Source organism: Simochromis diagramma, unplaced genomic scaffold (genome assembly GCF_900408965.1).
Source record: "Simochromis diagramma unplaced genomic scaffold, fSimDia1.1 OVJJ01000513.1, whole genome shotgun sequence".
Classification (NCBI taxonomy): domain Eukaryota; kingdom Metazoa; phylum Chordata; class Actinopteri; order Cichliformes; family Cichlidae; genus Simochromis; species Simochromis diagramma.
This window is the reverse complement of record NW_024387253.1, coordinates 32,697-47,120: the sequence shown is the minus strand read 5'-3', so window position 1 is coordinate 47,120 and position 14,424 is coordinate 32,697. Positions and strand designations below refer to the sequence as shown.

Below are 14,424 nucleotides of genomic sequence, written 5' to 3'. Positions count from 1 at the left end.
ACTCTGTCACAAGTACTTAGTGTGAACTTGCTTTCATCTGTGAAGAGCACAGGGCGCCAGTGGCAAAGTTGCCAATCTTGGTGTTCTCTGGCAAATGCCAAACATCCTGCACGGTGTTGGGCTGTAAGAACAACCCCCACCTGTGGACGTCGAGCCCTCATACCACCCTCATGGAGTCAGTATCTGACCGTTTGAACAGACGTGCATATTTGTGGCCTGCTGGAGGTCATTTTGCACAGCTCTGGCCTTTCTTTCCTACCCCACAGTACCTTTCCTTATCTTTGGTTTCCTACTCTTTTACTTGTCTTTGATCACGGTTGTCTTTCTAGATAATTAATGTCATTTGTTCTGGGGCGAGTCACTGGCTCGGGTGCATTCTGGGACTGTCAGTTCACCAGTGTGCTGGCATGCTTCTTAACAAACACACCACTACAGCAAACATCTCAGTTGTACTTGTTGATTTCTTCAACAAAACACTGAACAAAAAATGTCCTTGTGAGTGTGCTGCCTGGTGCTTTTACATTTTGTGGTAATTTGAGCAGCCCAGAAAGCATCCCATGAATTAAATTATGTTATTGTATCTGAACATGTGCACTAGTCATTAAATTAGATGGGAAAGAATGATTCAGGGTAAACAACTGCACCAAGGGAATTACATTTTTCTTCTCAACACTGTCCAGTGATGCTGCATCTCCCTGCAAAGGATCATCTCCTCCTCTCTCAGGCGCCTCACAGCCATCACCTTCTCAAAGACCTTTCTCTTTGTCCAGAGGTCAGCAGCAGCTACAGTTTAACAACATCAGATGGGAAAACATAGCAGCATATTATGATTCAAGAACAACACATGCAACTACTGCTCAGATACTGGGAGTTTGTTTAAAAAGGATATTTAGAAATCAAGAGCTTACGTTCACTTGTGCTCTGCCAGGGCCAAACGTCGGTCTGCATGAGGGCATCACTGGATACGATTTGCTTTGTTGGTTCAGCGAGCTTGTTGTAGTCGTCAACAGCAGCCGCCAAGCGTTTCTTCTCATCTAAGATGACCTTGTGAATTCTGTGTCGCCTCTTGTTGCTATCTGTAAATAATCATAAAAAGGAACACCTTCACATAATGCATATATTTACATTTTAATCTACACTCATCAATTTGTTTGCTAGAACAAATCACATCCAGCTTAAACAAACCTGGATCTGATTTCATTCTGTTTACAAAGTAGCTCTACAAGCTGTACAAACTGAGCATCAAACGGTCCATTTCAAAGAAACTGTGACACCATTTTGTCTGTAAAGACTTTGTGTTCGCACTCTGATGATGACGACAAGCTCCTCTACTCGTGCCTGCAACGCTCCAAGGCTGCCATCAGTTTGATCCGTTTCTAAGTGAGAGGATAGATATCTCTGGCTCAAAGTGCGGCCCAGTTGTTCCACTTTTGTTCCAGCCCAAAGCCAGGAGGCTCAGCATGTCTGTTCGCCCTGCATTTCAGTTAGTATACAAATTAGAATTAATGAGCAGGAGACTGAGTGGAATCTCACACACAGACACACACCTGCTTTAGACATGTACTTCGTTGTGATGGCCGCCCTAGATAGGAAACTGTTTACTTGCTCCACCTCTTCTCCAACTGTAGAACCGGCCCCATCCTGAAACGCACCTCCCCATTTGATCTATAGAAAGGAGGTCACGATACATGACTGCTGAATTCATTCAACCTTATAACAAAATGTCTTAAACTTATCCAAGACTACAAGCTGCAGTATACCTCGCATATCCACGTGTGAGCTTTTGCATGCATGACGGAGAGAAAGGCTACGTTCACACTGCAGGTCTTAATGCTCAATTTTTGATCAAATCCGATTTTTTTATCTGCTCGTTCACACTACAAATAAAATGCGACAGCAAACGCGCTCTAGTGTGAATGCTCAAAGCGGCCCGCATGCGCAAAAGAAGATGTCACACACAACGCGCTCTGTTTAGACCCAGAGCAACAATATTGTTTGACTGATGGCCCTTAATATAAAGACTTCCGACTTCATGTTTCCCAATTTTTGCTTTAAATTATTTTGTTATTTACATAATAATGTAAATAACCTAATAATTATCCTTATTGCTGTTTTAGAGGAGCGGTGCTTCAAAGGATAGGATTTGTCAAAGGATTCAAAGGATTTGTACTGTATAATCTGCAGATTTCTGTCAGAATCTGCAGATTATACAGTACAAATAAAATGTTCACGTTTCTCCAACGCTGTCTTCCCAACAGTTTCACCGGATGGCCAGGAAGCGTTTGCGATGTCTTAACGGGCGCTTCTCCAGCGCTGATAATTGGTGTCCGTCTTGTGACGTAAAAGACGGATTTAATGCGACTTGACCGTTCACACAGCAGTCGCTTTCTGAAACATCGGATATGTATCGGATTCAGTACCACATATGAAAGTGACCCAAATTGGGTTTGAAAATATCGGATTTGTGCCGTTCACACTGTCACACCATGATTGGATATGGGTCGCATAGGGTCAAAAAAGTCGGATTTGATGCGCTTTCGCCTGCAGTGTGAACCTAGCCAAAAGGACGCATTGACAAGAGGTTCCTCAGCTCAGGGCACTGCTGAGCCACGCTGGTTAAATATGGGAAATATTTACAGGCCACATCGGAGCAAAGGAACATAATATGTCCTGGGACGCTAGCTGCCAACTTCCTCTGGAGAAAAAGGGGGTAAGCAAAGATCTCCCCTCGAAACATGTTCAATGCAGCTAGGAGGACTAACAGCAAACAAGCAGCTATTTCCATGCCCTCTTCATCCAACTTCCCAGTGGACTTTTTGCTCGACTCCTTTGCTGCAGTCCAAGATGAAGATCCACACAACCCTTTCCCTGGGACCTATACACTCAAAGACACGACGTGATTACGCCCTATCAGGGACAAACTTTTTAACACAAATGCAAAAGAATCAGCTGAATTAGCCTTAAGTCACGTTCACACAACACCTCATAAAAACCATGTTTTTATTTTTTAAATACACAAGGTGACAAAATGAAGTATGCATTAAGATAAAGTCAAGTAAATAGTATTACGACAACACCAAGAGAAAAACAAAATAAATATCCACCCATCCAAATATGTATCCACACACACACGTATGTGTATATGGTTATGGCGTTAACGTCATTTTAACAAGATTAACGCTGACAGCACTGATATATATGTGTATCTTACATCATTTGTGTGTCTCTGGATGTATTTCACAAACTCAGCAACTTCCTCATCTTCTTCAATGAAGACACCTTCAAAGTTCCCCTGCTCTGAAGTGCTGAATGAACACAGTGACAGTTGTTTGAAAAGAAACATCAAAATTCAATTTTTGTACAAATCCATATTTGATTTATGTCCACAATGCATAATGTACCTTGCATTTGATTGAAAGCGATAAAGCTTGTGGTTTCCATCAACTGACACGGCGAGCATGTCTGGAGTGCAGGCAGGGCAGCTAAAGCATGGCTCCTTGCACATCCTGTCCACCTCACACTTTACAGCACTCCACTCCAAGAAACTTTTACTGAAGGCATCACCTGATATTCGGCCAGTCTTTTAAGTAGAGGACAAACAACAGAATATTCACGGACAGTCATCATAAACATTGATTTGCACAATTTCCTTAAACTTGACAAATTTAGAAACTCACCCTTCCAAAATGGGCTGTTCGTTCATCCAGCACTTTGACAAATGCCTTAAGTGACATCCCTGCTGCAGCTTCTTAATGTCATAGAAAGACTGAAAGACATCCATTGAAAACAGGGTGCAGAAATTTAAGGTGCCAGGCCAATATCCACCACCCTGGAAGTCCTTAACTGAGGGGGACCACATTAGGCCACAGCTGGTGCAGCTCACCACTGGCAGTGCAAGGTTATAACGGCCTTTAGGAAGGATAAGGAGAAATCCAGTCATGGCTCAACAAAGACATTCATTTTTTTCATGTTGTGAAGATTTCATGTTGTTTTCAAAGCGGTCTGGTAAATCCAAATGACCTTTGACAGGTGCCCACATATACTGCGGGCCGAGGGTAATTCAAAACAATGTAGCAATGTACAATTTGCACTAAAACACATCTATTGTGTATGTACTGTGTGACAAAAGAGCAACTTACCATTTATGGTTACAAGAGCCACAATTGCACCGGGTGAAACCTCAACGTTACAGAGGTTTCACTCTGGGGCCTTGAAAGCTGGAGGTTGAACCCATACCCCCTCACCCTTGAAGAACGTTTATCATGGTTTAAGGATTTGTTTTTTATTCAGTGGTCAGACTGGAGAGCACTGCAGCGGGTGTTTAATGAGGTCGATAAGACTATCAAGAGAGACAAGGTCAACTCTTCTTATGAGAATATTAGGAAGCGTCTTGTATATGATCAGCTCGCACATGGCCCGAAGATTGGTTTACCTTCTGCCATGTTCAGGCCAAAAATCATCCAAAACCCTGAGGACTGAAAAAAGAAAAAAACAAAAGGTAGGTTGTCTCTGTGTGAGAGACGTTGGCATTATACTCGATATTTTTAAAAAATGCAATGCGTGGATTTCTTTTACAGACAACATCTGCCATATTGTGGACCGCTCAGTCTCCCCCTCCAGCACTGCTAATCCAGACCCCACCGACTCCGCCCCCCTCTCCAGGATGCTCACAGGACTCTGCAGGATCACACCCGTCTGAGGAAACGGAACTCAACATTAAACTCGCAACCTTCCACCTGCTGTCGATGGCACTGAATGAGTACGTGCAGGAGATATGTTATGGATGCCAATCCGGTCACCCCAGCCAGTTACAACACAGTTGCCTGTTTGAGCTGCCTGTGTTTTTCTTCGAGACCTGCTATGATGAGGTGATGGAAAAGCTCCGGACGCCCCGATTCATCCCGGCCATCCGTCTGTTTGTTTGCTCATACAGCGTCAGTGAGGCTGAAGCACAAATCATCAGCACTGCAGAGCGTCTTCTGTGTGAACTGAGATCAGTGCCGCACATTGTTTGCACCACTGATGAGAATGTCGGATACCTGCTAAATACCAATCATCACACCCGCGGAGTTAAATCAGCGCTGCTCCACATGATTGGAAACTACTGGTCTGGGAGACACAAGATTTAATGTACATCTGTTATAAAAACCTTACTGTGCACTACACAGAAAATTAAATAAAAACGTATGCTAACACTTTTTTCTGGTCATTTGTATTTGTGTTTGGTCAAAGTGATTATGGAAAACACGCTGAGAAAAATATATCACAACCCTGCACACCCAGGGGGTTTAGGAAGTGTAAAGAAGCTCCGTATCGCTGTCAGTGAGGCAACAGGCTTAAAGCCGTCATTACCTGACGTGGAGCGTTTTTAAAAGGAGATGACACATATACTCTTCATAAACCTGCAAGGATAGAGGATACAGAAATGCAAGGATACAGAAATAGAGTTTTGGTTAACGGGACTGACAAACAGTTTCAAGCTGGTTTGGTTGACATGCGTGAATATTCTGCAGATAATGATAATGTTAGGTACTTATTGACATGCATAGATGTGTTTTCTAAGTATGCATGGGTTAGGTGCCTTGAAACCAAGACAGGACAGGCTGTTGCTGAGGCTTTTGGTGATATTCTGAGAGAGGGCCGTGTGCCTGAAAAACTCCAAACAGATTTAGGGAAGGAATTTTATAATAAACATTTAAAAAACTAATGGAGCAGCATAACATCACACATTTTTCAACCTTTAGTGAAATGAAATCATGTGTGGTAGAGCGTTTTAACCGCACCTTAAAGGGGAAAATGTGGAAATACTTAACATCAGTTAACTGGCCAAGATATGTTAATGTGATCCAAGATCTTGTACAGTCCTATAACCTGTCTTATCACAGCTCTATCAAAATGACCCCCACCGAGGTGTGCAAAGATAATGAGAAAGCAGTCTTTAACACCCTGTACAAAATGAAACCCCAAAAACCGGTGACTTTTAAATTTAATGTGGGCGATACAGAGAGAATATCTAAACTACGAGGCATATTCTGAAAGGGTTACCATCAGACCTACACAGACGAGTACTTTACCATAAAGGAGCGTTTAGGAAGAGACCCTCCCGTATACAAACTGGAGGATCTCACAGGAGCTGCAGTGAAAGGTGTACTTTACGAACCTGAGATACAGCAGGTGACTATTGACAAAAACAAAAGGTTTAAAACAGAGAAAATACTTGGCAGAAAAAAAGAGGACCGAAAAAAGTTAGCGCTGGTCAAATGGCTCGGTTGGCCTTCTCATTTTAATTCATGGATCCCTGAAAAAGACATCATTGAAGTGTGGCAGGAATCTTAGGATTCAAATCAGAAGACCCGTTTGTACTTCATTATAAAAACACATACACACCACATCCTGCAGACGTATACGGTGGAAAATAGAACATTTTTATTTATGCAGATATCGTTGATTACCAGCTTGTGGGTGACGCCCATGCGCGGCTATTAAGAGCAATAAATATAACAGACGATGACCGTCGGGGAGCCATTCTTCAATTTGACAGCCCACACTACACACCAGTCTCGAAATCCTTAATCGATGACATAGAAATTGATTTGAAAGACGACCAAAATCAACACATACCCTTTTTATACGGGAAGGTGTTTGTCAAGCTCCACTTCCGACCCATGAGACACCATTTTTCAAAAATAAGGATGTCTGTCTACAACACAGATGAAGCAAAATATGTAAGATATTATTTAAATCAGGCTGGTGGCAAATTGAATGGTTATATTGGGACTAGCACGCAATGTGGCGCAGGTCTGGGAGGTTTGTTCAGCAGCCTGTTTAGAATTGCTGTACTGTTGTTTAAAAAAGGAGTCAGCATAGTCAAACCCCACCTAAAAACAGCAGCATCAGGCATAGTGTCTGATGTGATATCCAACATAACCAAGCCAACATCTACTGAGCAGGATGGCAACGGCTTGTATGTGTATACACCCAAACCTTCTAAGACCCCTCCCACTGCACGCATGCGTGATACGCCGCCGCCTAAAAAGCGTAAAACGACAAAACCTGCCAGGAAAGCCACCAAACGGAGACAACCACGCGGAGTGAAAAGACCCAGAACCAGTCGTTCAAAAACTACAGCATGTGACATCTTCTAAATGGCTCTGTTACACAACCAATCAGAGAATGTCTAAAAACAGAGCTCGATCTTTTTACTGTCCCATACACACAAACGTCCATAGAGAAAACGACCTTTATTGAAATTCCACCAGTTTCTGCAATCACAGACGGAGGTCCAATCAAGTTTTACATCTCATCGTCCGGAGAGGATTACCTGGATCTAAACGATTCCTATATCTACACACGAGTAAGAATCACAGATGCTGACGGCACAAACTTAGGCAGGGATGCAAACGTGGGACTTGTTAATTATCCAGGTTGCACCTTATTTAGTCAGGTAGATGTAAATTTGGGGGATCGCTTGATGAGCCAATCATCCAACACGTATCCATACAGAGGCATAATAGAACGTCTTATCAATTATAATAAGCAGACTTTAGACACACAGTTCAGCAGCACTTTATTCTGTACAGACACAGCCTCGCACATGAATGATACATGTATAGAAGGGGAGAGCCAGGGTCTGGTGACCAGAGGTATTTATACAGCGAACAGCAGTATTGTTGAAGTGATTGCTCCAGCACACGCAGACCTGGTTTTTCAAGAAAAATTATTACTTGATGGAATCGATCTGTCGCTGAAATTTGTGCGCTCTAAAGACGAATTTGCTCTCATGACTGGAGCTAACACCGCGTATAAAGTTAAAATTGTCTCTGCCAGCTTATTTGTGAAAAGAATCAGTGTCTCACCAAGTGTCAGGCTGGCACACGGCAAGGCGCTGCATCATGCAAATGCAAAATATGCTGTAGACAGAGTTTCTTTAAAGACCTTCTCCACACCTGCTGGGGCAAGAATATCAACTAATTTATTCATGGGCAGGTTGCCTAAATTTGTCATCATCGCCTTCGTGGATAACGAAGCTTATCCTGGTTCTTTTACACGTAATCCATTTAATTTTAAAACTGTGATATATAATTCATGTGTTTATACGCTGATGGACAGTCGTATCCGGCCAAACAATTCCAGCCAAATTTTCAGAGAAAACACTACACCAGAGAATTTTATCAGCTGATACAAACCACTGGAAGACATTTAAAGGATAGACCATTGGCCATAACACGTGAGGACTTTGGCTACACATTATTCTGTTTCAATCTGGAAGCTGATGAAGGACATTCAGGGAATGTATCGTTAGTTAAAACAGGGAACGTGAGGCTGGAAACCCGTTTCAGAAATCCGCTACCCCGAACAATGAACCTGGTGTGTTACTCTGTATTTGATTCAGTCATCCAAATATCTAATATGAGACAAGTGCTGCTGGACGACTACTAAAGATTCAAAATGAATACAATAGAACTAACCAGCGTTGTTAAAAGGATTAGTAACAGGGCTCATCTTCTAGGCGTCTTAGCATGTGACCAGCTGCCAACAAAGACCATCAGATATCCATGCATGGGCATTGTGAATACAGATCCATCAGACTTACCTGGGAAGCACTGGTTGGCGTTCTATATCACAAAAGACAAGCAAGGGCACTTTTTTGACAGCTTCGGTAACTCACCTGATACGTTTTCACCCGAGATAAAACTTTTTCTTTTAAAAAACACCGCTCGGATATTGTATTCTGGGAGACAGGTTCAGAAGGACTTTTCGGTAACCTGCGGACAACACTGTGTGCTTTTTCTATATCATGTCCAAAAAGGAGCGTCTTATTCAAGACTAATTAATATGTACAGTGATAACCTTGTTTGTAACGATGCAATGGTTTGTCATTTTGTTAACAAAATAAGACCTGTTTCTGCATGTTTTGAAAATAACTTTGATTGTGTGCAGTGCGGATACTGATTCAAGTAACAAATAATAAAAGATAACAGAAGAGAATATCGTTTCATCTGGTATTTATTTTCACCTAATTGTTAAAAACATTATTTAGTAATAATAAAATCTTTAAACATCAGCACAGAGTTCAAAAAGTAGTAAAAAGGGTAAAACTGTCATCTGTTTAACAAAACAATATAGACATAAATAAGAAAAAAACACATAAGTAGTAGTATATAAAAAGGGAAACAAATGTGAGGCTAAATGATCTTTTTTTCAAGAATAAGAAAAACAAACATAATTTTAAAATTCATTAAAAATTGATCCACCCGCTTCTACTCTGCCTTGATTTTTTATGTGTGGTAAATAAGCTTTGATCGCTCAGTGATCGCTTCTTGTGCAAACCATTTGTTTCCACACTCGGGTTGCCAGTGTCGCCTTTATATTGGCTAATAGTCCTCCTCACCTCAGCATTAGGAAAAGCAGACAGAGGAACATTTAAGCGGGCGAGTGTTTTTAAAAATGTCGACCACCCTGCAGGCCATGAAACATCTGTTGCTCTACGTGTTGCTGTTGCACTTTGGATCAAATCATAGAGATGCGAACCTCTGATTCTCTGGTTGTCAATAATAATCTCACCCCTATCATTCCAAGAAACTCCCGACGCACGAGTGAGCGCTGTTAAAATAAGCTCTGCATTTTTTCTGCTCCTTTTTGCCATATAGGACAAAATCTCATCCCAAACATGTCTTTTTGTCTGTCGCCACCAACATTGCTTTGGCGGTCAGATGCATCCTGACCGGTTTCAGAAGGCAAAGATAGTGTTAGCACATTTTTTTCACTCATGCCTTGTTTCACAAGTGAACGGTATCTCTGAAGAATGGCAGAATACTTTTTAGCCTCTCATACACATCCAAATCTGCAGCTGCAGCACTTCAACCATAGCTTTGTCTCGCTCGTGTTGCTCTACATGTCTGACGGAGCCTGTATGTTGTTGCTGCTGATGGTTTAACATGTCCAACTGATGCTGCAGGACCAAAAACATTTTCTGTGTGTGCTCCATTTTCACCTATTTGCTATAAGACTGGTGATGAAGGGTATGGCAGCCCCTAATAACGGTAGCAAAAATCCTCCAGATTGGTTGATGGAGCTTCTCTTTTTCAAAATTTTGACCTTTTTGTCTGCAACCAGCCTGATTACTTTTTTTCTTTTTTAGCTGTCTGTACTGTTGATCAGTCAGCGGGATAACACCTTTCAAAACATTGAGCGATATCTCACACAGAGCATTAATAAAATCCATGCTCGCATTACAAATAATATTCCTCCGTACGCTGGGTGGGGATTTATACAACAACTCCAACAGTGCAATGTTTCTCTGCATCCGTGAATACGACATCCTTCTTACCGCTTTAGCCGTTTTTTGGGGATATAAACAACTTGACGATCTGACAACAAATTGGTTCTGAGTCTTAAATAGTCAGGCGTCTTAGATTTATAATCGATTAGAAGATACCCGTATGGGGTGGATGTGGCATCATTAAAAGCTTCTAAGAAGTATTTTGTATTACCTGGAAACATCTGTCTACCTAAAACTGAAATTTGATATTTATCTCTGGGGTTGTTAAACAGAGTTAAATAATTAGTGTTCAACAAAATTCTGAACTAAACAGATGCAGCTCAAGTTCCTATGATGAACGTATTGTGTGAACACATTTTGAACTTCTATGCTGTCAGACGCAGTATTCATCACATCGTCGATAATGAGCAAGTTGTTCTTATCCGGAGGTAAAAGGACATCGTCACTCAGAGACTCCGGTATACCATTCACAAAGGTGATTTTTCTTATCTGAAGAAGTTGATTGTATAAAGGTTGCCAGCAGGAGTAGATGTAAACAATATTGTCAATTTTGGCTGAAATAATAGTGGATGCTTTTTCAATGATGCTTTTGACAAAGAAAGTCTTTCCACAATTACTCGGCCCGCTAATAACTAAACTAAAGGGTGCTGGAGCCTCCCATCAAAGGCTTGATCCTGATCAGTATCCATAAGGGAGTGTTGTATAGTCAGGCAGCACCCTTCTCTTGTTATAGACCACCTGAACTTTTTTTACAACTGTTTCATTCCTGAGATGAAACCTCTTCTTATTGCGTTTGATGGTGTCAGACTCTGCAACTAAACGCGCATCCCTGTTGGCCACAAATGCCTTGACTAAGCCTTTCAACGATTCGTGGGTAACAACTTTAGAATTAACATCATTGAGTGTTACACCTTTACACTTAACCTGAGTCTTGCCCTGTTTTGTGTAATAAGCATAGCATTTTGGACCTCCAGAGACAAACTCAGTAATGTGATCATCCTCTCCAGACCCGCCATCATTGAGCTCATCAGTCAGCTCACCGAGGTATGGTCCTAAAGGGGGTACCCACTCCCCAGGATGAGAGGTGAAGATAACTGAATCTGTGTCGCAGTAAAGAATGCGTTCCTGCAGCTTGTCTAACAAGTCATACAGAGTGAGCCTCGCATAGGCCGTAGTCATAGCACCGACAAAGACATTCACATCCTTCACCCGCGACCCTCTACCATCAGCATGACACCACTGAACCATTGCAACATCATCAGAGATGAAACAAAACTGGCGAACGTCATAATGGTCACTGAACATCAGCTGTGTGAATCTGGCAGGGTCTGTGATCAGCTCGCAAGATGGCATATTTGTTCGCATGCAGAATCACCCCCAGAGAGAGTTCAGAAGCAGTTTATTACAACTTCTGATTGCTTTGTTTACACAAATCTTAGCAGGGTCAAGTCTGATGCCTTCTCTCTCATAATAGTCTTGAACAAACTTCTGCTGCTCCTCAGCTGTTTTGACATTTTTCGGGTATCCAGATGCCTGCTGCTTGAATTTCAAAAATGTTTTGACATACGGCTTAAACAGTGTGTCAGTCTTATTAGGGAGGTGCCAAACTTCAGCGATGCAGACAATCTGATACCCTTTTTCAACAGCCTTTTCAAGCTCAAAGGAAACCCAAGTACCTGACAGTTGCCTCTCACTCTCAGCATGCACACAATCACTGTGCTGGCGCTGCTCTTCAGCACACGTTCTGCAGAGAGGAAACATCAGCTTATTGTGGCACTTGTAGGGCAGAACAGGATGAAATAGACCCCTTGGAGGAAGCACAGTGCACTTAACAAACCCGAAATAATTTTCAACTCTGTCAAAATGATTGTATATGATCTGAGGGTGACCTATTGGATAATGTTTCGTGCACTGAACAGTGGGGTAAAGACTTGTAAAATCATAGTATCTGATCTTTTCATCTCCACCATCATCAACCTTGTGGTACAGTTTCATCGCATTAGTCCTCCCCCCAAACAACGCGTCTCTAGGGTCCAGAGGCTCAGGCTTTTTGTATTTGTGCATAAAGTCCTTGACTGACTGATCAGTCGACTTTAATGATGACCAATCACACCCCCACATGACCACGACATTAAGACCATAATGCATTCTTAGAGCATTCACCTTCTCACAACTTGCATGATACAATTCGCCATATGACAGCTTGGCGGCAGGGTTAACATCACTCTCCGGGTAGCAGTGGAGACAACCGTGATAGAAACACCCAACGAATTCATATGCACTTCTGCTGGAAGCATCAAATCCATCCACAAAATAAGGTCCTACTTTTTGTTCGCCGCCTCTGAGAGCATGCTTGATAACAATGTTTTGTTTCGTATTGAAGCCATTCAAGAGACATGTCTGAAAATGTCTTATTCTGATCAACATACGCACCGTGATGAGTCAATGCCAGGGTGTCTTTTGGAAGAAACAAGGTTTTGAAAATCCCCATGCAGTATAATGCCAGGATGGCGTGTGAAAATGGATCAATCTGCGTGCACTCCATCAAGGTCTCGCGGTATATTTTACAAGCCATTCTCAACACTTCGACATCATTAATGCAGTACTTACGCATTTCAGCCTGTAAATCAAATGGTTTCTCGCAGGCAGGCTTGTACCACGCCATCAATTTCTCCTTTTCAAATTCAGACATTTTTTCATACCTGTAAAAAGACGGGGCAGGATAAGGACCTACATAGAATTCGTCAGCCCTTGTGTTAAATGTGTGTGGAAAGAAGCCTTTTTCAAGGTCCTCGAATCCCAAGGCAGAAGGTGTTTTGGCCAAACGCATGGGCAGAGAGCTAAATGAGTCCATCCATCTCTGATCATAGGATTTGTCATACATTAGAACGACACGACTCCCTCTCATTGTTACACCCGGAGCAATACCCTGTTTAACGAGGTATTCCAGGAGAATATAGCTGTCGAAACCCGAAGAATTATGGGCTATAAATGTATAGCCACGGTATTTAGGCCTTCTGTAGTGCCCAACGAATGCAGACACACAATTCAATGTGTTGAAACAGAATTTTTTCCCATGCATATCCATTGTGCACACAAAAACGGCCTCATGCTTTCCGTCATGATCCCGGGTCTCAAAATCCTATATTATGTATTTTTCATAAGGTTGTTTCATTTCAGCAGGCTGAAGAAAACACTCGTGATTCATGCCAGTGTCTACCAGGCGTTCTCCACAGAGTGTACATGCACTTGGGACACATTTGTGTTCTGATTTGTCTGACTTCCTGTATACCGTACCACATGTTTCACAGTATTTCATACGATCACACGGTATTAGATTATGTACCGGTTCTACTAGTTTGTGCTGATGGTAGCAATGCTGCGACTTACAGACACGTTTACAGTCTGCACATTTCACAGTCTGTGACGGGTAGTTTTGACACAGTGTAAAGCATACATTGCATCTGAATCTACATGTGTGGCACAGTGGAGTCTGATATGTACTATAACAATAATTACAAAAATAGCTAACTCCAAAAAACCCTGTTGTGCTTTCAATGACATAATAATGACCATCGTGTAAATACATATATATGGTTTGAGGCTGCGGTGTGTCGTGTGTTTTGAAACACTGTAGCTGTTTTCGTCCTGCAGTATGATGGAAAATAACGATTTTAACATTTAGCTGTTTTTTAAAACTGCTGACATTGGTGAAAGAAACCTGCTGCCTGGGGTCGAGCCCTGCATCAATGTGTAGCTGCTTTGCACAGAGTAGTTTCTCATCCTCAGACACCTCAGCATTGAGAGCATGCGCCAAGCACAGACAAAAACACAGGTTGTTATTACTATTTTGAGGATTATACAGATGTCAGTATACAGATTATACAGATGTCATGCATCTTCTAAGGCTTGGTCAATTGAATTAAATTTAATTTAATTACCTAAATTAGCTAATTCTCTGGAATTAAAATGAGGCATGTCCCTACTCCTAACCCCACCGCTGCCATCACCACTGCTGCCGCCAATGTGCACAGTGTCACTTTCATTCGTATTATCTAATACATCAACAGCTGCATCAAAATCATCGCTAGCAGAAGGCGGATGCTCATGAGAGTCAAAATGGTCAGCAGAGGACACAACAT

At 42.0% G+C, this 14,424-nt stretch overlaps 1 protein-coding gene across 1 annotated transcript; it reads right to left on the bottom strand.

Annotated features, from left to right (window-relative positions):
• Window positions 1–2,199: 2,199 nt before the first annotated feature.
• Window positions 2,200–3,804, bottom strand: LOC120715204. The gene is made up of 4 exons (XM_040002057.1): window positions 3,678–3,804; window positions 3,402–3,580; window positions 3,212–3,305; window positions 2,200–2,875 (listed from the first exon to the last, which is right to left on the bottom strand). The coding sequence occupies exons 1-4, from the start codon at window positions 3,732–3,734 to the stop codon at window positions 2,555–2,557; spliced, it is 651 nt and encodes a 216-aa protein (XP_039857991.1). The 5' UTR covers window positions 3,735–3,804; the 3' UTR covers window positions 2,200–2,554.
• Between the last annotated feature and the right edge of the window lie 10,620 nt (window positions 3,805–14,424).

What these genes read in the sequence shown, in the direction of transcription:
- LOC120715204 (XM_040002057.1), bottom strand. Translation starts at nt 3,734, where the DNA reads ATGTCACTTAAGGCATTTGTCAAAGTGCTGGATGAACGAACAGCCCAT. An exon ending in GAACAGCCCATTTTGGAAGG is followed by an intron (nt 3,581 to 3,677) that starts GTGAGTTTCTAA and finishes TCTACTTAAAAG; the next exon opens with ACTGGCCGAATATCAGGTGA. An exon ending in CGCTTTCAATCAAATGCAAG is followed by an intron (nt 3,306 to 3,401) that starts GTACATTATGCA and finishes GTGTTCATTCAG; the next exon opens with CACTTCAGAGCAGGGGAACT.